A 26432-nucleotide genomic window follows, 5' to 3' on the forward strand; every position below is an offset into this window, starting at 1 on the left:
GAGGTGAAGCATGCTCAAGAGAAAAGCAGCCTGGGTGCCTGTAGCTGATGCAAGGTCCCCTGAGCACCACTGTAGGGGAATGCTCCCTACTGCACAGCAGAGTAGATATTATCAGCCAGTCTTTGAGTTTCATTCACTATCTCAGTGTCTTTCCTGTAGCACTTGCAAATGGGTATGGCACTGTCTAATGCCTCATGGATAACACAAGAAAACTCTTCATAGGCAGAGTCCATAATGGAGAGTTGCTGAACCCAGGCTAGAGGATTTAGAGCTCGTGGTGCCTCTTGTCTGTATTCCTTTTTCTTCCCTTTCTCCTTTTGTTTATCTCATCTCTATGTTCTTGAAAAGAGAGGAGCTGGTCTGCATAGAAGGGGACTGAAGCCACACCTCTCTCAGCTATGTTGTGTTATGAATTCCTGGTGATCTTTTCTTCCAACTATGCAAGACAATATCTGTTTAGATACTACTTTTTTCTGGTATAAAAACCAGATGTATCTAATAATCTTAAACTTGGAAGTACCTTTATTCAAAGTGAATTTTTAGAATTCAATTTATAGTGCTTATAAGTTTAGAAAGGACAACCAGAAGTAGAATCCCTTGTTTCTGTGTTTCAGAACAATGATCATTCAGTGCTGTGTTGAGTGTTTTGTTTCTCCTTTGCCTCCAGATCACCCTTCCTCAATATTGTGTATGAAGCAAATGGTATCTTTGCCATCCATCTTTTAAAGATGTTATGTAATAACAGTCCTTCAAAAAATGTATGTTATTCTCCCATCAACATCTCCTCTGCCCTAGCTATGATCCTTTTGGGAGTGAAAGGAAATACCAAAGTCCAGATATCTGAGGTAAGTTGCTTGTCAACCCCACAACCCCTGACATACACAGCTATTTCACATGCATAAGAGCTGCTGAGAAAGAATGTTAGGAATATATACACTGCTTCATAGAGCAGGGGCTAAGGAGGAAGGAAGATGGCCTCCTCCAGTAACTAATGTAAGGTAATGAGTTTTCCTGAGAAATAAAATGGATGAAACTCTCAAAAGTTCATCCAGACTTCTCTTAGAAAATGGCGTAAAACTAATTTTATGCTTGTTCTGTTGGCACAGAACTTTAATTCCATATTCTAAAGAGCATGGGTTAAGAAGATCCCTAGTTAAAGGGTAGCCTGGGGGAATTAATTTAAAATGAAATGTTATTTTGTCGTCGTTTTGCCATTATTGTTTATTTTGTTTTGTTTTAATCTTATCATGAAGGTCCAGAACTCTTGTCTACCTTAGGTCCTAGGGTCAGTCTTGAGGACTGCACTGTGAAAAATGTTGAAATTATTTAAAACTTGTGTTGTTGATATCTTTGAGGTTTTCTGAGCAACAGACTTATAAGTATTCATTGGCAAGGAAGGTCAATTCTTGTTTTTAATTGTTTCAATAGCAAGATGCTTGGACCAGAGCCTCATGTACATTACTGTCTAAGCCAACTCTTCAGTTCGTTAACTCCATTTGCAACCAAACTGAGTCATCATTGATCTCATGTTTCATTCTTTCCCTTCACAGGCAATTGGTTTAACCAAAGAGATAGACATTCATCCGTGTTTCCTGTGGATCCTCAATATCCTGAACAAGCCAACCAGAAAGTACATCTTCAAAATGGCCAATAGGCTCTTTGCAGAGAGCACTTGTGAATTTCTCCAGGTAAGTTCTATCAGTATAATGATAACAATTGTATTAAAATACTTGTTGGATAGATCACAGGAGAAGGACCCTAGAGAATTTGAGAAATCCTATTCTAAGGATCACATTCTAGCCAATATGACGGTTCATGTTTATAATGTCTGCACTCAGAAAGGATCGGGAGGGTCAGAATTTCTAGGCTAGCCTGTGATACATAGTGAGACACAGCTACCTAACATTCCTCAGAAGTTATTCCCACTTTCAAAAGCATAGAACATAAAGACTTATTTTGTTTAAGCGGTATCTATACTCATTTTTGTTTTGATTTTAATGCCATATTAATCAGAAGTTTGGAAAGCTTGCAGACATTTTATTTTGCAGTGTTATTTCATTTATCATTTTTTTCCTACAAAGACCTTTAAGGAGTCCTGTGTTCAGTTTTATCATATGGACATGGAGCAGCTCTCCTTCACCAAGGCTCCAGAGGAGTCCAGGAAAAAGATAAACACATGGGTCTACAAAAAGACTAAAGGTCAGGATTTCAAGTTGATTCAAACCCTATATTCTTGTCCTCTCTACCCACCCCTTTTTCCTTCCCTCCAATTTCTCTTAATTTCCTTTCCCCCCACAACAGACTGATCTCATTGTTATTTCAGAGTCAAGGTGATTCAGCCTAGCTAGGCTACATGATATAATTTAGATCTCAGTGAATTCATGGAGGTTCTTCTCATGCATTTAGGTTTTAAATACAGAGTTGTTTCTTTATTTCTTTAGGACAGGGGAGGGGCTGATGCAAATATGATGAGAACTCATGTGACTGATTTGCTGTCTAATAGTTTACATTAGAAGATATGGCTGATCTCCAGGGTTCACAGGTCATGTGCCTCTTTCGTCTCTGAGAAGTAGATTTGTGGGTAGACCTTCCCACTAATCTTGACTAGGTGCTTCTTTTTCCTACAGTCTTCATTGTCTCCGGTCTCACTATATTTACTTTTGGAAAGGAGTCTTGTTTTTGCTTCCATATATTCTACTTTAGTTCCCTTACTTACACCAAACTGGACTTGATTTCCATCGACCACAATATATCAAGACCTCACATTGGCCTAAGAGAGTATCCAATTTGGGGTTGAAAACATCTTGGTCTTTGAGAGCAGTGAGAGCATTATGTGATGTCAGAAACATTCAAATCTTTCTGTATCACTAGGTACATTCCTATTTCTGCTAATAGGAAGTAAAGAATGAAAATATTTTCTTAAAGATTAAGCAATTATTTGCCCATTTCTTTTTAGAGCCTCTACCTCACGTGAACTTTGATATTGTATGTTAGCATACAATAGAGAAGTGATTGATTATGGAAAGGATACCCCTTAATAGAGTAGAAGGGAATCTGTCTTCTTACCTCCATTATCTCTTCAAGAGATGGACAGCACTCCAAATTGTGTAGTTTTTTCAACCTATAATAGTTTCTACCTTTGAGTCTCTGACATATCATGGTATTTAAGACCTGGGCATGACCATGGAGTTTCTGAAGAGAATTTGATTTTACATTAATGTATTAGTCAGGCTCCACAGAGAAACTGAATGAATGTATAACTTAGAAGGTGTTTAGTAGATTAGCATACACAACACAGTCTGAGTAGCCAGTCAGTCATTGACCATCTGCATGTGGTAAAGCTCAGAATTTGTTAGCTACTCGACTTCAGTAGTCTGTCTGGCAATGAAGGCCTAGAAAATTCTGCAGAGCCACTAGTCTTCTTCATCCTTATAATTGCCAAAGTGACTTGGTTCCAGAATAGGGTAAAATTGGCAGACTCAGCAGCTTCAGCAGTGTACTTACCAGAAGAGACTGAAGACAGGCAGACAAAAGCAGTCCGACATCTCTCTCAGAACTTCATATCTGGCAAAACAGCATTGTTTTCACCATCCTAGAGAGTTTCCTCTCCTTTAGTTTTTCTTTCTTGGAAATTTCCTCACAGATCTGCCCAAATACTTGTCTCTTAGGTGATTCCAGAGCAAATCAAGATGAGTACCAACATTAGCTACCCCAGGGAGTAACCACAGTTCCCTCCCAATTGCTTCCAACATTTTCTGCTTATTTTGTTCTCCATCCTTGAGTGTCTTTTTCTACTTTCCAAAACCTGCTTACCTTGAGGGACTTACAAGTCTTTGACCATCCTCACCTTGTGATGTTTCTCCAGTGTTCATGACATTGAGTCAAACAAAGGGGAATGTTTTATTTAGATTTATTTTTAATATGTTTATGCACATTCAGCAAATTTGAAATTGTGATGCTTGGATCTGTCCAGATGTCATATTCCTTTATATATTACACATATAGAAAGTGAATTGGAATGAAATCTCTGCTTTATCAAAAGGAAAAATTCCAGAGTTGTTGTCAGGTGCCTCAGTTGATGCAGAGACCAGGCTTGTTCTTGTCAATGCCTTATATTTCAAAGGAAGATGGCATCACAAGTTTGAAATAAAGTCCACCAAGGAAATGCCCTTTAAAATAAACGAGGTAAGCAACCATATCCAGAAGTGTCAGTGTTACAAGAAAATTGCATAAAAAGCTTTAATTATGAATTTGAAGGTCATGGCTCACTGGTAGACATGGCATATTCTTTATGTGGTGCTAGGATTGACTTTCAGCTTGGCAAGAAAGAAATCAGGAAATACCAGAACACCATTCGATACTTATGTTTTTGACTGAAAGGTTAAACTGCATAGGAAAATGATAGGAATGAGGAATATTTGCTGCCTGTGTTATTATTCTAGTGGTGGCTCATCCTACTTTCGATCATTTTTTAAAAACTATTATTTCTACCTTACCCTAAAACTTAAAGTTCAAGAATTCCCAAACTTAGTTGTTAATGTAGTATCACATATGTATGGGTGATTGGGCTATGTAGAAAGTAATATACAAATACTCAACTTATTATTATTAAGCAATAGTCATAGCTTTCTAATATTGAAAATGAATAATTAAATCTCAGTCTTAATTGGAGTATAATTTGAATTAGAATAGATATTAGAATAGTTGCCCAGTGCCTATAAAAACATAATTTAATGATGTCTGCAAACTTATGAATATTAATCTCTCTATTCTTTTATAGCAGTCAAGCCTTGTAGGGGAACAATTTCACTAATGTGGAAATTTAACATTTACTATGAATGATCTGTAGCAAATTTTAATGTTTAGTGTACGTCTGTAATTAAAATCTTCCCATGTGTTTCACTTCTGTATTTGAAATGTATCATTGGACTATCAGAACTGAAACATTTAATAAATTATAAAGAAAAAAGTACATGAGGTTCTGTTGAGACTGCCTCTAAGATGTAATAGATTGACAAGCATCTCCTCCTTTGTGACTGATTTCATCACAGACAAGTATGCAGATCTGCCCATATAGTGCTCATTTTGTAGAAATGTAGCTTGTGATTTTTCTTCTCTTTGATGGGCTATTAGGATGTAGCTCTGCCCTAAACCTATGATGGGCTCAATGGTTGTGAATCATCTTGAACCTTTGAGCAAGTGTTCTCTGTATTCAGGCTGTTTTCTGAGAGGATGTATTTGTCTTTAGTACCAATCACAGGTCTATGAAAATATTATAATCTCTTTAATGATTTTTCTGTTATTTATGATTGATTTTGCCATTTCCTTAGTTATTATGCTTGACCATATTAAATGGCAAAAATCCTGCATCTGGTGTGTTGGTCATATTTCCATTAGTGTAACAAACTATCTGATATAAGCAACTTATGAAATGTTTATTTTGACTCATAGTTCCAAAAGTTTCAGTCTGGGTAGGTGGCCCAAACATTCAAGATTTTGGTGGTGCTTTACAGCATGGTGGAATCATGTAGTGAAGGCTTGTTCATCTCACAGAAAACATGAGGCAGTGCCAATATTTCTTCAGGAGCACCCCTTCCTCAACAATTATCTTTTCATAGTAGTTCAAACTTCCCAAAGATTTGACTTGCTCTCAATGCTGCCAACATGTGGATAAATGACTATGAAGTTAGCTTTTATGGAAGACTGGACAAAATTAGGACCCAAATATTAATAATACTTGAATGTCACATTTTTTTTTTTGCTGGATCAGACACCTTATTTTTGTACTGAATCCCTGTTCTAGTTCTTCATTTGTCAACCTGACACAAACTACAACCATTTGAGAAGAATGATTCTACATAGAAAAATTACCTCAATAAGACAGACAAGGGGGCAAGACTGTTGGGCCTCTTCTTGATTAATGACTGGTGAGGTACAAGCAAATTGTGAGTGATAGAAACCCTGGGCAGGCTGTCATGAGCTGTGTAAGAAAGCAGGCCAAGAGAGCCATGGGAGATATGCCAATAAGTAGCATTTCTCGATGTCTTCTGCCTGAGTTCCTGCTCTGACTTCCCCCAGTGATGGAATGTGATGGAGAATTGTGAGATGAAATAAACAACCCTTTCCTCCCGAAGTTGCTTTTGGTCATGGTGTTTTAGGAATCATAACATAGACAGGTCCATATCTGCTTAAAGTCAGTTGTGTAATGAAAAGAGGAAGATGCTGACAAATATTCATTGCAATGAAAATATTGCTTTCCTTGCGAGTGCTGAAAACAATCCCAGAATTAATGGCAGTTGGTCTGGAAATCTTGAACTCTCTCGATGATATTTTTAATGTTCTGGATTTTTCTATTCAGAATGAGAAAAGGCCAGTGAAGATGATGTGCCAGGAAGACATGTTTAAGCTTGCCTATGTGAGTGAGTTGCAGGTGCAAGTGTTGGTGCTGCCTTACAAGGGCAAGGAGTTGAACTTGGTGGTCCTGCTCCCAGATGATGGTGTGGAACTCAGCAAGGTGAGGCAGGACAAGCTGAACTATTCACAGTTCTAAATGTCTAAAAGAACAATCCTGTGGCCCTGGTGATTTTTCTCATTATAACAGAACGCAAGGTTTTACCTTTCTTAGTGTCATTTTTTGGGGGGTGGCACTCCCAAACTCAGCTTCAAGCTCTTGGTTGTCACTGGAATCAAAGCTGTGTCTAAGGGTGTCAGTATGTGCTGTGTGACATAGGCACATTATATAACATCACCACAAAAATGAGAGATGGAAGCATGATGCAACAAATTGAGGATAGTTAATGCACCAAACATTACAGTGCTTTGCCCAGAGTTCCCCTCCAGAAAGATAACACATATGATGGTTTTTGTCCGTATTTTATTTAATATCTGAGAACACAAAATAGACAGAAAATAATGTTTACCCAACAAATCTGAAGAGGGGGCATAGAGCTGGGGAGGACAGAGTCAGGCAGGATCTCTTAACAATCTTGTCATTCCTTGTGGCAGCATTCCCCACAGTGTGTGAGCCATGCTCTGAATGATGGGCAGTAGAGTGTTCATGACCTAAGTGGTCTTTGTAAGCAGAACATCTCCACAGCTCTCAGCATCCAGCTCCCTAACTGTGGTGTTGCTTCTCTGGGATATTATTAGTTTTTCATCACTAACAATCGATTTCATATGAATAACCTAGGAGATATGATGATTTATATTGGCTCATAGATTCAAACGGTTAATTTCAAGTCACCTGACCCCATCATTGATTATCATAGTGGCAGACGCATGTGACAGAGACTAGATATATTATTCAACAAGAAACAGGGAAATAAGAAGAAACAAAGGACCAAGGATGAACTTGCATTGTACATCTTTAGTACACCTCCCTCACTCAGCTAAATGCATATCATACCTAAAAATTTAGCTGCCTTCCAAGCAAGGATTCAAAATGAGAGACCTTTAGTTTAATTTCATATTCAATCCAAAACAACCCACAAAAACACTGAGAAAGCAGACCTGGTTAGGCCTTCCTTCTGTTGTGGCCCGCATCAAGTCATTTCTACCTCAATTTTTAATTGTTATTTTAGCAGCAATTGTTTAATATCTTTGAAACTAAATCTAGTTCAAGAAAATGAAAGCAAACAGAACCTAAATCATAATCAACTGGACATGGACACCTTTGAAATAAAAGAAGTCTCCAAAGTGATTTAGGAGAAGACAGCCAGTTCTCCCTACCCTGGGCTTTTTGGCCTACATGCCCATCAGGGAAGCCACATACAAGTTAGGAGAAAAATGAAATCCTCACATTGCCTGGCCATGTGAATATGCAGTGACCTGTGTATGATGGGTGAGAATACTGTGATCAGGGATTACCTGTGTGGCTCTGTGTAAGACCATAATTGGGAATCTAAAATTTTCTAATTTTGTTTTGAAAGGTGGAAAACAATCTCACTTTTGAGAAGTTAACAGCTTGGACCAAACCAGACTATTTGAAGACCACTAAAGTTTTGGTTTTTCTTCCAAAATTTAAACTAGAGGAGGATTATGACATGGAGACAATTCTTCCAAACTTGGGAGTGGTAAATGTCTTCCAAGGGGACAAGGCTGACTTATCAGAAATGTCTCCAGAGAGGGGCCTGTATGTGTCTAAGTTCATTCAAAAGACTGTTGTGGAAGTGAATGAAGAAGGCACAGAAGCTACAACAGCCTCAGCAGATGATACTGTATGTTCATCTGAAACTCATCAGGCCCAAACTTTCTGTGCTGACCACCCTTTCCTTTTCTTTATCAGACACAACAAAACCAATACTATCCTGTTTTGTGGCAGGTTTTCATTTCCATAAACATACATTTACTATGTTGAGGAGAGTACCTTCCTCAGCATCTTAACCCTCCTACATCTCTGTGAGGATGGGCAAATAGAGGGAGAACATTTTCCACAATAAGGGCACTTTCTTCTTTCCAGCCTGATCTATTGACATCCACCTTCAGCTGTCCCTACCCTGAAATTCATCCGTGCCCTTTGCCAAGTCAGAGTTGCTTGGTTTCCTGTTGTGTTTAGAAGCCAAAGATATCCCACAAGATAGCCTACAAGGTTCTCTAAGGCAACCCTGAATAAATGTTCTACTCACTGCACAGATAAACCATGCCAACTATAGACACTGCTTTCCTGGCATATCAACTCTTGCCATAACTTGCCTTATCTTGATTGCATCCTACAAATGCTTCTGTGGACGATGACTGCTAACTTTAGTTTTCCTGGTACCTGGTCCTTAAGGTACATTTCAAATTTTTTTCATTGCAGTTCCCTGCTAATTAGGTATGTGGCCAAAACTGTGTCAGACTTGCAAACAGGTACAGACAGTGTGAACTTCTAACAGCTGATATTCACTATCTGCTTTCAACTTATCCACTTGTCATGACAACTTGTTGGGACTACCATATATTCTGCTGGCACAAGTTGTGGTTTTGTAGAATATTGGGTTTCTACACCATGAAATGTAATTGTAAAATTGTGTAAAGTTTTAAATTCTACTTCAAATATATTTTGTTTTCTCACCAAATGTGTGTACTTTCACCTTTAATTGAACCACATAGAGTGGTTGCTTTATCTTTTAGCCTTCTGCATTTTAGATTCTCCTACAACTAAACCATATGTTTGTCAATGGCCATGGTTATATCTAACTATAGATTATGACTCAAACTATGCCATTTAAAGGGGGCTTGAGCAATGTCAATGTGTTAGAGTGTCATCAGGGTCTGAATACATAGCTAAGAAGTTTAGAGAGCTTGCTACTTTTCCAGAGGTCCTAGGTAAACTGTTCACCACCAACATGGCTGATTGCCACCTCCTATAACTCCTTTTCAGCGATGCTGATGTCCTTTTAAAGCTTCACTGGATTCTGTATGTACACAGTTCATGTATCCTCACTCAGAATCAGACACACACAAACAATTTTAAAAGAAAAAAGTATTTTGAATGAAGAATGCCATGTTTTATTAGTGGTTAGATAGCAACTACTAGTTTGCCTTTTTCCCCTTTCTTTCTGCTTTCTTTCTTTCTTTCTTTCTTTCTTTCTTTCTTTCTTTCTTTCTTTCTTTCTTTCTTTCTTTCCTTCTTTCTTTCTTTCTCATTCAATTTCTTTATATATCAAATGGTAACCCCATCCACAATCCCCTTATCCTTTCTGCTCTCTCTCCCATCTCATTTGCATGTTTGGGGTTGCTCCCCTACTCCCTCCCCCACTCCCAACCCACCTCTCCAGCATCTCCCTATGCTGAGGCATCAAAACTCCACGGAAACAAGGGTCTCCCCTGCTAATGATGCCAGGCAAGTCCATCCTCTGCTACATATATATCTGGTGCTGTGATCTATGTACACTCCTTGGTTCATAGTCTAGACCCTGGGAGCACTGGGTGGCCAACATTGTTCTTTCTTTGAGGTTGAAATTCTCCTCTGCTCTTGCAGTCCTTCTACCAGATACCATACCAGGCTTGCGAGCTCAGTCTGATGGTTGGCTGTGAGCATCCACATCTGCATTGGTCAGGGGTTGGCAGAATCTCGCAGGGAATAGCCATAACAGATTCCTGTCACCAAGGGCCTCTTGGCAACAGCAACAGTGTCTGCCGACAGATGTATCCTCAGGTGGGATGGTTTCCGAATAGACTTTCCTTCAGTCTCTGCTTCATTTTTGTGTACCTGTCTTTCCCTTGGACAGGTACATTTCAGGGTTAAAAACTTTGAGATTGTGAGTGACCCTATCCCTCGACTGGGGGTCTCTATAGGTTCAATCTCCCCTTGCTGTGCACTTTGGCTAAAGTCATCCTCATTGGGTTCTGGAAGCCTCTAGCTTTTTTGTCACCTTAGAACCTCAGTAGCTACCCCTCAGTTCCTCATTCTCCACTGCTACATAATTTCACTCAATTTCTTGACCCCCTGTAACTCTCCACATCCTCTCCTGAAACAGTTAAAAAATTTTTAAACCTTCCACAGATGGAGTCAAGAGTGCAGATCAGCTTGTTCTGCTTGTTCTGGGTCCTAGGAAACTAGTTATCCACAAGACAAAATAGATAAGCTAGGAGTTCAGAGCTGGGAGTTCAGGACAGCGTGACCAAGTGCTATGGGTACCGAGAACTAAAAACTGACCATAAGATAGATTGAATAAGGTTTTTGAGCTGGGAGTTCAAGTTAGTGTGCCTGTGCACCCTGGATACCAGGAACTTGGCTGACCACAAGATAGATGGCTGATTACGTATAGGCTCTTAGAGAATAGCCTGTTCCTTGTACCCTGTCACAAACTGAATAATGGGCTGGGACTTTCCACAGGTGCTCTCCAATAGCCCTCCCTTATTCTCCCTGGGTTGTGGTTCCCCGTCCACTGAGTTGTGATTTTGGGCTTTAAATTCTGTCTTCAAAGCCCCGGGGTCAGACCCCACTACCCCTGCGTGGGTCATGGGTCTTGACTTCAGTATACTGATTAAAATATGACACTTGCTGATTACATAAAGTTTGGTGTCTTGTGAGTTACTGGGGTGGCCAAGAATTCCTGAGGCTTGGATGAGGTCCTCCATTTGTGGGGGCCTTACATTTTAATACCCAATTCTGCCACCCCTTTTTTCCTACCCCTACTCTTTCCCTCCAAGGTCCTCCTTCCCTCCACCTTCCATGATCATCCTGTTCTGCCCTTTATGCAGGACTAAAGCATCCACATAGTGTTCCTTCTGTTTCTATTTTGTAGAATTGTTTGAGAAGTATTGGAATTCGGTCTTCTTCGAAGGTCTGATATAATTCTGCACTAAAACCATCTGTCCCTGGGCTTTTGTTTGTTGGGAGACATATAATGCCTGCTTCTTGTAGTTAGTGTGGCTGGGAATGCTGAAGGTTCCTCCACAGGCAAGTTGGAATAACAAAAAATCCAGGATAGCAAAAAAGAATATTCTCAACAATAAAAGAACTGGGGGAATCACCATCAGTAACCTCATACTCTACTACAGAGCAATAGTGATAAAAACAGCATGGTAATGGTACAGAGACAGGCATGAATATCAATGGAATAGAATTAGAGATGCAGAAATGAACCCACACACCTATGGTCACTTGATCTTTGTCAAAGGAGCTAAAACCATTTAGTGGAAAAAGGACAGCATTTTCAACAAATGGTGCTGGTTCAACTGGAGGTCAGCATGTAGAAGGATGCAAATCAATCCATTCCTATTCCCTTGTACAAAGCTCAAGTCCAAGTGGATAAAGGACCTTCACATAAACCCAGATACACTGAAACTAATAAAAGGGAAGGTGGGGAAGACCCTCAAATACCTAGGCACAGGGGAAAAGTTCCTGAACAGAACACCAGTGGCTTATGCTGTAAGATCAAGAATTGACAAATGGGACCTCATAAAATTGCAAGCTTCTGTAAGGCAAAGAACACTGTTGATAGGACCAAACAGCAACCAACAGATTGGAAAAAGATCATTACCAATCCTACATCCAATGGAAGGCTAATATTCAATATATACAAAGAACTCAAAAAATTAGACTCCAGACAACCAAATAACCGTATTAAAAATGTGGTACAGAGCTAAACAAAGAATTCTCAACTGAGGAAACTCGAATGGAGGGAAAGCACCAAAAGAAATGCTGGACATTCTTAGTCATCAGGGAAATGCAAATCAAAACAACCATGAGATACCACCTTACACCAGTCAGAATGACTAAGATCAAAAACTTAAGTGATAGTAGATGCTGGTGAGGATGTGGAGAAAGAGGAACATTCCTCCATTGTTGGTGGGATTGCAAGCTGGTACAACCACTCTGGGAATCAGCCTGGTGGTTCCTCAGAAAATTGGACATAGCATTACACAAGGACATATGCTCCACTATGTTCATAGCAGCCTTATTTCTAATAGCCAGAAGCTGGAAAGAACCCAGATGCCCTTCAACAGAGGAATGGATACAGAAAATGTGGTACATTTACACAATGAAATATTACTCAGCTATTAAAAACAATGAATTCGAGAAATTTTTAGGTAAATGGATGGAACTAGAAAATATCATCCTGAGTGAGGTAACCCAATCACAAAAGAACACACATGGTATTTACTCACTGATAAGTGGATATTAGCCCCAAAGCTTGAAATAGCCAAGATGCAATTGACAGACCACATGAAGCTCATGAAGAAGGAAGACCAAGTGTGGATGCCTTGGTGCTACTTAGAAGGAGTAACAAAATACTCAAGGAACCAAATATAAAGACAAAGTGTGGGACAGAAACTGTAGGAGGAGCTGTCTAGAGACCATTCCACTTGGTTATCCATCCCATGTGCAGTCACCAAAGGTAGATGCTGATGTGGATGTGAGGAAGAGCATGCTGACAGGAGCCTGATATAGCTGTCTCTTTAGAGGTCTGCCAGAGTCTGACACATTCAGATGCAGATGCTCCCAGCTAACCATTGATCTGATCATGGGGTTCCCAATGGAGGAGTTAGAGAGAAGATTGAAGAAGCTGAAAGGGTTGGTGGCCCCATGAGGAGAACAACAATACCAACCAATCAGAGCTCCACAAGGTCTAAACCACTAGCCTAGGAGCACATAGGGAGGGACCCATGACTCCATCTGTATATGTAATGGAGGATGGCCTTGTTGGGCATAGGTGGGAAAGGAGATCCTTGGTCCCATGAAGGCTGAACACTGAGTGGGGTGGGGAATTCGAGGATGGGGAGATGAGAGTGGGGGGTAGGTAGGGGCACATCCTCATAGAAGGGAGTATGGGATTGGGGGTTTCTGGGTGGTGGTGGGAATTGGGTAAGGGGATAAAATCTGAAATGTAAGTATAATATCCAATAAAAAAGAAAAGAAAAAAGAAAAGAAAAGAAAAAAGAGTTCATTTTGTGGATTTTTCCTTTGTGTATACAGTCTTTCCCCCATCTTTTAAAATAACTTTTCACTGCAAGTCTATTTTATTGGATATTAGAATGGCTACTCCAGCTCTTTTTTTGGGCCCATTTGCTTAGAAATATTTTACAGAAATATTTGAAAACAAGTATTAGAGATATTTGTTTTGAGTTTGGAGCTTTTTGCATTTTCTTTGATTGTTACCTCAATGTCTTCTATGGCATTTTCTATGCCTGAGACAGACTCTCTCTTCTATCTCTTGTATTCTCTTGGTGATGTTTGTATCTGTGACTCCTGCTCTCTTTCCCAAGTTTTCTACCTCCAAGGTTGTCTCCCTTTGTGTTTTCTTTAATGTTTCTATTTCTATTTTTATATCCTTGACTTTTTTGTTCAATTCTTCACCTGTTTGTATGCTTTTTTTTTGTATTTCTTTAAGAGATTTGTATTTCCTCTAAGGGCTTCAACTTGTTAACCTGTGTTCTCCTGTATTTTTTTAAGGGTGTTATGTCTTACTTAAAGTCTTCTATCATCTTCATAATCTTGATTTTAGATCTGATTCCTGCTTTTCAAGTTTGTTGGGGTACCCAGGGCCTGCTGTGATGAGAGAAGTAAGTTCTGATGGTGCCAAGTAGTATTGATTACTAATGCTTATGTTCTTGATCTTTCCTCTTGCCATCTGGTTATTTCTGGCATTAACTAGTCATGCTGTCTCTGGCTGGAGCCTGTCCCTCCCGCCACCTTTTGATCCTGTGATCCTGTGATTCTGTGATCCTGTGATCCTGTGGTACTGGATGTGTCAGAACTGCTAGAGATCAAGCTCCATCTGGGTGTGGGCTGATTTGGTGGAGATGCAGAGCATAGCCTCCTCTTCTTGGCTCAAGTGCAAACCAGAAGGAGCTTGTGTCTCAGTCTTGGCAAGGTCCCTATGTCCCCTGGTTCCCCAGGTCATAGTTAAGCAGGTATTTGGATGGGTCTATGATCCTGGATGTGTTAGGAAACCTGGGAGTCAAGTTATATCTGGATGTGGGCTGAGTGGGTGGGGATCCAGAACAAGGCTACTCTCTCTTACTTTGCTTTTTAAAAGCATTTTTATTGCATTTATTTGTCTAATAATAACAATAATATGTGGGTAAAAACTTCACTGCCTGTAGGTGTCCTACTATAATCATCTTTATTCCCCTTTCAAACAAATTGCACAATCATCAGTAACTGTCCATTCTTCCCTCTCTATACTTGTGTAACCACCAGTCTTGTATTTGTGTCTTTAGATTTACCAGTCTTTCAATTATATACAGATGTTCTCTATACTTTCTTGATCATACCCATTGTTGTAGAGAGAATGATTTTTTAATAAAGTCTCACCACATTTATTATTGTTTTTGTCATTCAATAAATCCATGCTACAGCTAAGAACTCCATGGCTAAACACAATGTCATAGTAAACTGACCCTACTGTTTTCTCCAATGCTTTCATGGCTTGTAGCCTTTATATTTATATTATGACCACCTTTGCATTAAATTTTATCTATGATTTGAGATAGGAGCCCAGTGAGGTTCTTTTATTCTGAATATATACTTGTCCCAGGATTTAAAATAGCTTTTCAGTTGAAGAGAAAGTGTTAATGATCAATAAAAAGATAAGATATGTTTTAACTAGTGGGTTAAAATGGTGCAAAGTTACTCATTTACTGTCTATGGCCACATTTGTAGCCACAAAATAAAGGAACCCTGTGTCCATCTTACACATAGATAAGAAAATCATATTGTACACTGAGTACTGAGTACAGTTGGGTATTTATTTATACTGGCTCCTTTTATGTCATCTTCACAAGATACGGAGCCACACAAGCTGGCTTGCTCTAAATAAATTGTGTAGATCAAATATGACTAGTACAAAATGTAATTATCAAAACAATAAATATAAAACCCAATTAACTTAATATTTGGAAGTTAACATTTCTTGAAGAAGCTATTCAAGACAGATGAAGCTGTGTTGCTAAGGCATTATTATTGATGCTTAGTCCATAGTAAACTTTCAATTATTTTTGTTGCATCTAGAAATATGTTTTGTATCAACACCTGTAATGTTTGAGGCACACAAGCATAGAAAATTGTTTAGCAGCTCAGTAATCTTTCTGACATTGGGTTATGCATACCTCCCTGTAAGAATGCACCTGACAACCTGATTGCTTCACCTGTGTACACTCCTCTCTATAATTGCACCTAGCATTCTTAGAACTCCTCAAGCCCCAAGCTTCATAAGAATATTTGTATCCCTGTCTCTGAACTATAATAATGTGCCTACTCCTACTAAAATCAAACAAATTTCAGCGTACAGTATCAGATTGCAATCTTTTATGAAGGAAAGTCAAGATAGGAAATGAAAGCATCAAGAGCAGAGAAAGAATAAACACCCAGATCCTTTTGGCTCCTTTCTTCTCAAAATTGCTTTGGTATGAGAGTTCTATCCCAGCTAGAGAAATGAAACTAGACTAGAGTTTGCTGACAAGAAATGGGGATGTTGCCATGGCAGACTGGGCTATACAGGCTTTTTATTGGACTACTTTCTGGGAAGAACATAGAAGCACTTGGAATTTCTGATTGCAATGACTTTTAAATGATTAGAGTTCCATGGGCCATCAAAATGGGGGCTTCAAAAATAAGGGTTCCTAGAGAAAGGCAAAAAGTGGGTCCAGGTTTGGAAATTATGAGATGGAAGAAAGGAGTTTTTTTGGGACTTGACCTAGGGACTCATGATGTGGTATTTTAAGTAAGAATCTTATGTGCTGGTCAAGCTTGGGTAAAGAAACAACTGTAGTTATTAAGCAGATCTACTCTGAAAGAAAACCTTCTGTGAATTACTGGGACAATAGGAAGTATTTCCTCTGGGACAGCACTGAAGTACTGACACAGCTCTCTTCCATGATAGGCATTCTACTTCAGGAGAACTTTGTAATGTAAGACATGAAAACTTGATTTGGGTTTTGAAGGAATGAAGTTGACATGGATAACAGCTAATGCTTGTGTCTTTGAATTTTTTTGTATTTAGAATTTTAATCAGAAGTGAATTAAATCAGACAGGTATGAAAATAATTACACATATTATAATAATTCCACAAAATTACTATTTAGAAAGGTGATTGAGAAAGAGAGATCTTGATTACAAAGCAAATGTTTGTAAAGTCGAGAGAACTAAAACATTCAGAAAAATAAAATAATCAACATTAAAAATTATCTTGAATTAATGATCAGAGTGAAAGGTAAACTCCAGATCTTATTTCCAAGACTTTGTGATTCCATTGATATAACTGCTTGATTGTTTGCCAATACTATGTGGGTCTGGTTATTATAGCTCTACAGTAGAGCTTGCAATCAGAGGTGGTGATAGCTCTGAAAATTCTTTAATTGTATAGGATTATTTTTAAGTATCCTGGCTTTTTTTATTTTTCCATATAAGTTTGGCACTGCCCATTTAAGGTCTGTAAAAGAATTACAACAGAATTTGATAGGGATTGAATTGAATCTGAAGCTTGCTTTTGGTAAGATGACCATTTTTAATATTTTAATCCTACTGATTCATGAACATTGGAGATCTTTCTATCTTCTGATATCTTCTTGAATTTCTTCAAAGACTTGAAGTGCTTGTCAAACAGGTCTTTCATTTACTTGGATAAGATAACACAAACATATTTTATATTGATTATACCTATCGTGAGAGGTGTTGTTTCCCTGATTCCTTTTTCAGCCCTTTGCTTATTTGTATATAAGAGGGCTACTGTTTTTTGTTTGTTTTTCTTTTTCTTTACCTTTTTCTTTCTCTTTCTTTTCCTTGTTCTTTTCTATCTTTTTCCTTACTTCATTCATTCTTTGTTTCTTTTTTCTTTCAGCTTCTTCTTCTCCTTCTCCTTCTCCTTCTCCTTCTCCTTCTTTTCTTTTCTTTTTTTAAAGTAATTTATTATCTGGCCAATTTTCTGAAGGTGTTTATCAGCTCTAGGAGTTCCTTGATTGAACTGTGTTTCGTATGTATAATTTCATAGCATCTGTAAATAGCAACAGTTTGAATTTGTACTTCTCAGTTTGTATCCCCTCGATATCCTTTACTTGTCCTATTATTCTAGCTAGAACATCAACTGCTATATTTAATAGATATAGATAGGGTTGACAGCCTTTTCTTATTTTTGGTTTTGGTGTAATTGCTTTGAGGTTCTCTCCAATTTGTTAATGTTAGCTATCAGTGTGATGTGTATTGCCTTTACTGCATTTCTATATGTCCCTTGTATCCCTAATCTCTCCAAGGATTTTATCATGAAGAGGTGTTGTATTTTGTTAAAGACATTTCCAGAATTTTATGATATGATCATGTGTGTTTTTCTCTTATAGTTTCTTTATAATCATGCATTATATTGACAGATTTTTGAATATTGAACCATGCCTGAATCTCTGTGATGAATTGGTGCATGATGTGTTTAAGAGGTTCTTAGATTTGGGTCATGTATATTTTATTAAGTAATTTTTGCATCAACATTCATATGGAAAATTGATCTGAAATTCTCTTTCTTTGTTGAGTCTTTGTGTTGTTTTTGTATCAGGGTGACTATAGTCTCATAAGATAAGTTATGCAATATTCCTTCTGTTTCTAATTTATTGAGTGATTTGAGTAGTATTCATTTTAGCTCTTCTTTGAATGTCTGGCACTCTAAAATCATCTGGCCATGGTATTTTTTGTTTTGTTTCTGTTCTTTGAAAGACTTTTCATGAGTGCTTCTATTTCTTTGGGAGTTATGTGTCTATTTAAATTGTGTAGGTAAATTTGATTTAACTTTGGTAAGTTCTATCTATCAAGAAATTTGCCCATAGCTCTTTGATTTTCCAATTTTGTTGCAGTACAGGTTTTTGAAATATGACCTAATGATTCTTCAGATTTCCTCCACACATGGAGGTATTTCTCATTTTTCATTTATAATTTTGATATTCTCTCTCTCTCTGTCTGTCTCTCTCTCTGTCTCTCTCTCTCTCTCTCTCTCTCTCTCTGTCTCTCTCTCTCTGTGTGTGTGTGTGTTTCTCTCCGCCTTTTAGTTAGTTTCAAATTGGGTTTGTCTATCTTCTTAATGGTCACAAAGAACCAACTCTTTGTTACATTGGTTCTTCCTTTAATTTTATTGATTTTTGCAGTAAGTTTGATTATTTTCTGATATCTACTTCTATCAGAAAGTACTTCTATCTATCACTGCTTCCTTTTGTTAAAGAGGGATCAGAGGTGCTTGTAAGTAACTAGTATGAGATCACTCTAATAACTTTATGACAGCAGTTAGCACTATGAACTTTCCTCTTGGGGATGCTTTCATTGTATCTCCTATATTTGGGTTTGTTGTACATTATTTTTATTGAATTTACAAGGTCTTTAATTTTTTATTAATCTTTTTTTACTCACTTTACATACTGCTTACTGTCTTGTCCTGGTCACCCTCTCCAACAATTCTTTTCCCATTCCCTTTCCTCATTTCCTCTGTGCAGGCAGGTCCCTGGCACTTCAAATTTCTGTGAGGCTAGCCACTTCCTATCCCACTGAGGCCACACAAGGCAGCCCAGCTTGAAGAAAATATCTCTTATACAGCCAGCAGCTTATGGGAAAGCACCCATTCCAGTTGTTCAGGACCCACATGAAGACCAAGCTACACATATGTTACATATGAGCAAGGAAGCCTAAATACAGCCCATGTAGTTGCTTTGGTTGTATGTTCAGTCCCTGAGAGCCTCGAGGGTCCAGGTTAGGTGATTCTGTTAGTCTTTCTGTGGAATTACTATCACCTTAGAAACTGCAGTTCTTCCTCCTATTCTTTCATAAGAGACCCCAAGCTCCATACACTGTTTAGGTGGGGGTCTATGCCTCTGTCTGAGTTAGTTGGTAGGAGGGGCCTCTCAGAGGACAGTAATACTAGACTCCTGTTGGCAAACATAACAGAGTATAATTAATAGTGTTAGGAATTGTTGGTCTCAATTTAGGCTGGTTACTGGTTGGCCATTCCCTCAGTCTGTCCTCCATCCCCAATCACTCATTTCTTGTAATCATAAGTTTGGAATTAAATGTTTTGTGAGGAGGTGGTGTACCTATTGCTCCACTGGGGTTCCTGCCTGACTACAGGAGGAGGCAGCCTTCCCAGGCTTCATATCATCAATGCTGTAAGTCATAGCTAAGGGCACTCCCATTGTTGTTTGTTTGCCTCCTTTGGCACAGGTCTTACTCTCTCCCTGGAGATACCTCCTAACTGTCCCCACCATCTGTTGGAGTTTTCATTCATTCCTATGGACATCCAGCCATCCTCCCTGGTCCTCCACACACTAGATCCTGAACCTCCCCACTCTACTCCTGATTCTGTCTCTCAACCAGTTCCCTCAACCCATCTGCCTTCTGAGATCATTCCATTTACCCTTCTAAATGAAGATCAAGCACCCTTGCTTGTGGCCCCCTTCCTTCCCAGCCTCCTTGGATCTGTAAATTTTAGCATGGTAATTCTGTATTTTATGGCTAATACCTATTTACAAGTGAATACATACCATGCATGTCCTGTGGGGACTGGGTTACTAAACTCAGGATGATATTCTTAAGAACAATCCACTTGCCTGCAAAATTTATGATGCCTTGGTTTTTAATTGCTGAATACTATTTCATGCCTAAATTAATTTTCTTTATCCATTCTTTAGTTGACAGACATCTAGGTGGTTTTCAATTTCTGATTATTATAAATAAAGCTACTATAAGCATAGTTGACCAAGTGTCTTTGTGGGATGGTGGAACATATTTCTGGCATATGCCCAGGAATATGTTCTGTTTCTCTCAAGACTAAAGACTGTGAGCATTTATTTAAGTGCTTCTTGGCCCTTTGAGATTTCTCTTCTAGGAATTTTTTGTTTAGATCTATACCCCAAATTTTAGTTGTATTGTTTGGGTTGTTGGTGTTTAACTTCTTCAGTTCTATATACATTTTGGATACTAGCCTTTTTTCAGATGAAGGGTTGGTGAAGATCTTTTCCTAATTTAACAGGCTGCTGTTTTGCTCTATTGACAGTTTTTTTTTTTTTTGTCTTACAGAAGCATTTCAGATTAAATGAGGTCTCCTTTATCCACTGATGGTATTAGAGTCTGAGCCATTAGTGTTCTGTGCATGAAACTGTCTCCTGTATCAAAGCATTCAAGGATATTTCCCATTTTCTCTACTATGAGATTTCTGTTGAGGTCTTTGATTCACTTGGACTTTAATTTTGTGTAGGGTGCTAAATATGGATCTATTTTCATTTTTCTATATATAAACATTTACTTAGACCAGAATCTTTTGTTGAACATGCTTTGACTTTCCATTGTATACTTTTGACTTCATTATTAAAAGTCAAATGTCCATAGATGTCTGGCTTTATTTTGAGGTCTTAGATTTGATTGCATTTGTCTGTCTTTGTACCAGTACCATGTAGCTTTTATCACTATTGCTCTGTAGTACAGCTTGAGGTCAGTGATGTTGATTCTTTATGAAGTTCATTTATTGTTCATGATTGTTTTGGCTATCCTGGGTTTATTACTTTTCCATATGAAGTTGGTAATTGCTTTTTCAACATCTGTAACAAATTTTGGTAGAATGTTGATTGAAATTACATTGATTCTGTACATTGCTTTTGGTAAGGTGTCTATTGTTCAATATCTAATTCCTACCAATCCATGAACATGGGAGATCTTTCTATCTTCTGATATCTTTTTTAATTTCTTTCTTCAGGGACTTGAATTTCTTTTCATCCAGATCTTTCATTTGCATGGTTAGTTACACCAAATATTTTATATTATTGGTGGCTGTTGTAAAGAGTTTTGTTTCCCTAATTTCTTCTTATCCAGCTAATCATTTGTGTAAATGAGGATTACTTATTTCTTTGAATTAATTTTGTATCCAGCCACTTTTCTGATGCTGTTTATCAGTTGTAGGAGTTCTCTTGCAGAATTTTTGGGGTTGTTTATGTATATCATGATATTATCTACAAATATTGATATTTGTATCTACAAATATTGATATTTATAAGTCAACTTTGACTTATTTTAATTTGTATTCCCTCGATCTCTTTTAGTTGTCTTACTGCTCTGGCAAGAAATCCAAGTACTATGTTGAACACACCTGGAGAGAATGGGCAGCCTTGTATTTTCCCTGATTTTAGTGGAATTATTTTAAGTTTTTATCCATTTAGTTTAATGTTGTATATTTGCTTGCTGCATTTTGCTTTGCTAATGTTTATGTATGTGTTTTGTATCCTTGATCTCTCTAATATTTTTAACATGAAGCAGTACTGAATTTTGCCAAAGGCTTTTTCAGTATTTAGTGAAATGAGCATGTAATTTTTTTCACTTTGTTTATATGGTGGCTTATGTTGTTGGATTTTCATATATTGAACCATCTCTGCATCCCTGTGATGAAGACTATTTGATCATGATGGATGATGATTTTAATGTGTTCCTTGATTTGGTTTATGTGTATTGTTTTGAGTGTTTTTGCATCAATGTTTATAAGAGAAATCAGTTTGAAGTTTTCTTGATTTGTTGAGTTTTGTGTAGTTTAAGTATCAGGGTGCTTGAGGCTTCATAGAATGAGTTTGACAGTGTGCATTGTGTTTCTATTTTTGTAGAGTAGTTTGTAGAGTATTGGTGGGTTTGGTAATGTGCCTTATATTTCTATTTTGTATTGTACTTTGAAGAGTATTGGCATTAGGTAGAATTGTGAACTGAAACTGTCTGGTCCTATGCTTTTGTTCTATTGGGATGTTTTTAATGACTGCTTCTATTATTTTAGGGGCTACAAATGCTATGTAAATAGTTTATCTGATCTTGATTTAGCTTTGGTAAGTGGCATCTGTGTAGAAAATGAATGGATCATTTCATTAAGATTTTCCAATTATGTGGATGATACGCTTTTGAAATAAGACCTGATGATTATTTGAATTTCATCAGTGTCTGTTGTAATGTCTCCATTTTAAATTTCTATTCTATTTATTATAATACTATCTCTGCAACAATACCAATCAACCAGAGCTCCCCAGGGTCTAAACAACCAGCCTGGGAGCACATAGGGAGGGACCCATGACTCCAGCTGTATATGTAGGGGAGGATGGCCTTGTCGGGCATAGGTGGGAAAGGAGATTCTTGGTCCCATGAAAAACAACACAAAGTGTGTGGGGGGAGAATGTGAGGGTAAGGAGTGGGTAGTGGGGGTGGGGAGTAGATGGGGGCACAGCCTCATAGAAGCATGAGGAGGAGGGATGGGATAGGAGGTTTCTGGGTGGTGGGGGGAAGTGGGGTAAGGGGATAAAATCAGAAATGTAAATATAATACCCAATTAAAAAATAAAAAATAAATAAAAATAATAATACTATCTCTGTGTCTTTCAGTTGGTTTGGAAAGGTTTGTCTATCTTGTTGATTTTCTCATGGAATCAGCTCTTGGTTTGTTGACTGTTTGAAATGTTTTCACTTTTTCTAATTGATTTATTTTAGGTCTGATTTTGATTCATTCCTCCTTCTACTCCTCATTTATTTGCTCACTTCTTTTATTTCTCTAGAGCTTTCAGGAATATTTTTAAATTGCTCATATGAGTACTCTCTACTTTCTTTATGGAAGCACTTAGTGCTATGGCCTTTCCTCTTGGCACTGATTTAATTGTGTTCTATAAATTTGAGTATGTTGTACCTTCATTTTCATTTATTTCTAGAAAGTAATTTGTTTCTTTAGTTCTTCCACGACACAGAGGTCATTGAGTAGAGAGTTGTTTAATTTACATAAGTGTGTAGGCTTTCTGGTTTATCTGTTGTTCATTAATTCCAGCATTAATCAATGGTAGTCTGATAAGATAGAAGATGTTATTTCAATTTTTTTGTATCTGTTGAGGCTTACTTTGTAACCAATTACATAGTTAATTTTGAAAAAAGATCCATGAAGTGCTGAGAAGACGATATATTTTTGTGTGTGTTTGGCTAAAATTCTCAATTCTAATATTTTCTGTAGGGCTGGATTTGTGGATAGACATTGTTTGAAATTAGATTTCTCTTGAACAATTTTGTTTTTTCCATCTGTTGTGATTGAGAGTTTTGATGCACATAGTAAACTAGGTTAACATCTGTGGTTTTATAGAAGTTGCAAGTCTAACCTTCTAGCTTATAGATTCTTTGTTGAGAACTTATGTGTAATTCTGATAGGTTTGCCTTTTTATGTTACCTGGCCGTTTCTCCTTGCTGCTTTTAATACTGTTTCTTTTTCTGTAGATTTTGTGTTTTGATTACTATGTGGTAAGAGGATTTTCTTTTCTGGTCCAGTCTAAGTGGTATTCTATATGCTTCTTGTATATTTAATGGTACCTCTTTCCTTTGGTTGAGAAAGTTTTCTCATATGATTTTGTTAAAAAACATTTCTGGGCTGTGGAGCTGGAATGTTTCACCTTCTATTCCTATTATTCTTAGGTTATGCCAGTTCATTGAATCTCATATGTCCTGGATATTTTGTGTCCAGAATATTTAGCTTTAACATTTTCTTTTACTGATGTATCAATTTCTGCCACTGTATCTTCTATGCCTGAGATTTTCTTGCCCATATCTCATAGTCTGTTAGTGATGCTTGCTGTTATCTTCTTTAGGTTTTCCATTTTTAGAATTACACAAGTTTGTGTTTTCTTTATTGCTCTTATTTTTTATTTCCACTTTCAGGTCTTGCACAGTTTTATTTATTTCCTTTCACATGTTATATGTTATTTTACTGTTTCTCTCCCATTTTTTTTTTTTTGGTTTTTCGAGACAGGATTTCTCTGTGTAGCCTCTGTGTAGGCTGTCCTGGAACTCAGTCTATAGACCAGGCTGACCTCGAACTCAGAAATCAGCCTGCCTCTGCCTCCCAAGTGCTGGGATAAAAGGCGTGCACCACCACTGCCCAGCTTACTGTTTCTCTCTAAGGAATTTATTCATTTCCTCATTAAAGGCCTCTCTCATCTTTATAAGATTAGATTAAAGTAAGTTTTTTGTGCATAGGTTGTGTTATGATATCCAAGAATTTCTGTAGAAGGTAGTTGTACTCTGAAGGTGTCACATTGATAAGCCTTTGTGGATTGTGTTTTCTACAGGTCCTTTAGCCATCTGGATGTCATTGTTTCCTGATATTCCTGTTGAGTTACTGGAAGGGTACTTAACCTCAATTGTCCTGGTGTGAGGAGAGATGGCAGGGAAATGGCGGCCCTTCCTGGGATGGCAGACTGCTCAGGGCAACTGGGCTTCCTCCAGACGACTCAGAAAGCAGGGATAATAGGTAGGGGAAGGAAAGATAACCTGAATTTTCAGTTGAGAGTTGTTTAGTTTCCATGAGTTTGTTTGCTTTATGATGTTTCTTTTGTTATTGTTCATGTTGAATCCATGCTAGTATGATAAGATACAGGAGTTTGTTTGTATTACTTTCTTGTTGTTTTGTCACTGGTAAATGGCTAATTTTGAAAAGGTTCTATGAAGTGGTAGGGAAAAGTTTGGCTTATTCTTTCATGTTTGAGTCAAATATTCTAACAGTCTCCATATAGAACACCAAAGGAAAAAAAAAGCAAGAGCACTTCAGACAGGAATAGAAAAATAATGTGGCCTCTTATTAGATGAGGAAGAGGTGGTTGACATGGAAGACTCAAGAGGGAACAGTGAGAAAGGAGAAGCAGAGCAGAAAATAGACTCTGAGTCACAGGACACAAATGTAACAGAAAGTTGACTTTAAGCCAGGTGCTTCACTAATGTGGTGTCAAAGTGTAAAGTAGCCCCCAAAACACAATTTAAGACAGGAAATGGACAGACTGCCTGTTGGTGAATCAGAACAAATAGAGAAACATAGAGGGACAGAAGATTGACATTCTCTCTGCTGGTGGAGAACAGATGGTGACTAAGGAAGCAGATGCTGCACATAAAGAAGCCAACCCTATCCTAAAGCAAGATGAGCAAGAAAGCCACAGGCTAAAGGTCCTGCAGCTGTGCTCACTCCATGCTGGGTCAGAGGTTAGAAGACAAATGGTGTGAAAAGCCTCTTACAGAAATGTGGATCTGAGCAGTAGAATCTGAATACCCTGGAGAAGTTCAAAGTGCACCACAGCAAAGTTTCTTAGAGGAAGTGATTAGTAAGAATCTCATCTATAAGGCACAAGGAAAGCATGTGGAGTGGAAAGCTTTTCTAGACTGAGTTTTTCACAGATAGTTTGAAATTGAGTCGGGTTTCAGATTCAGCAAAATGAAACCTGGACATTCTCAGGTAGAGCTAGATGAGTGATCCTGTAGACATGGTGAGATTTCCTGTGTTTGTGAAGTCTTCCTAATGTTGCTGTTTTCCAGCATGGTATCTTTTTATGTGGAAGTTCTGCTTATGTGTCTTTGTCTCATATATCTCCAGTCATTGTACTTTTAAAAGCTTGTCCTTAAAAAAACTTCTGAACTCCATTAAATAATATGGGAATAAGGGATTCTCAGCAACTTTGTATGATGTAGCCATGAGAGTCACCTTATGTGTAACTACTGCTAAGACACTGAAGCCTTGCTCCCCCTGAGACTCCTGCATGCTTAGGTATTTGTCATCCTTTCTTTATCTACATAGCTTCACTTGGTACATTTTAACATATACACATATGTGTGTTTGCTTCTTAATAAATCCAACTCTTCATGGGCTCATCCAGAAATTCCTTTCTACACACATAAAAAGAATCGAAGCTTCCCTGCAGTGAGATTTCTAAAAAGTACTCAACTTGTTATTGGAAGCTAAATGTAGCATATTTATTGCTTACAGTCTCTTCTGCACAGCAGAGTAGTCAATACCAGCCTGTCTTTGGGTCTTTTCAGCATCTCAGTTTCTTTACTTTATCAATATGCAAGTGGAAGGCTCTTTCTCATGAATGCCTGAATATCTCACTAGGATTCTTCACAGACAGATTCCAGGACACAGCATTGCTGAAGCTAGGCTTGAGGATCTAGATTCTCATCATTGTTTTCTTTATTGGTTCCTCTTGTCTTTCTCCAT

At 38.0% G+C, this 26432-nt stretch overlaps 1 protein-coding gene across 1 annotated transcript; it reads left to right on the forward strand.

The window, feature by feature from the left end:
- The first annotated feature begins 713 nt into the window (after positions 1-713).
- LOC117713764 (serpin B9-like) lies at positions 714-8336 on the forward strand. The gene is made up of 6 exons (XM_034510223.2): positions 714-845; positions 1551-1688; positions 2082-2199; positions 4043-4185; positions 6359-6514; positions 7929-8336. The coding sequence occupies exons 1-6, from the start codon at positions 729-731 to the stop codon at positions 8334-8336; spliced, it is 1080 nt and encodes a 359-aa protein (XP_034366114.2). The 5' UTR covers positions 714-728.
- The last annotated feature ends 18096 nt before the right edge of the window (positions 8337-26432 follow it).

Source organism: Arvicanthis niloticus, chromosome 8 (assembly GCF_011762505.2).
Source record: "Arvicanthis niloticus isolate mArvNil1 chromosome 8, mArvNil1.pat.X, whole genome shotgun sequence".
NCBI classification, from domain to species: Eukaryota; Metazoa; Chordata; class Mammalia; order Rodentia; family Muridae; genus Arvicanthis; species Arvicanthis niloticus.

Bases quoted from the DNA above. Each gene is read 5' to 3' on its own strand.
- LOC117713764 (XM_034510223.2), top strand. From the start codon at position 729: ATGTTATGTAATAACAGTCCTTCAAAAAATGTATGTTATTCTCCCATC. The intron at 846-1,550 runs GTAAGTTGCTTG...TTCCCTTCACAG, and splicing joins CCAAAGTCCAGATATCTGAG to GCAATTGGTTTAACCAAAGA. The intron at 2,200-4,042 runs GTCAGGATTTCA...CTTTATCAAAAG, and splicing joins GGTCTACAAAAAGACTAAAG to GAAAAATTCCAGAGTTGTTG.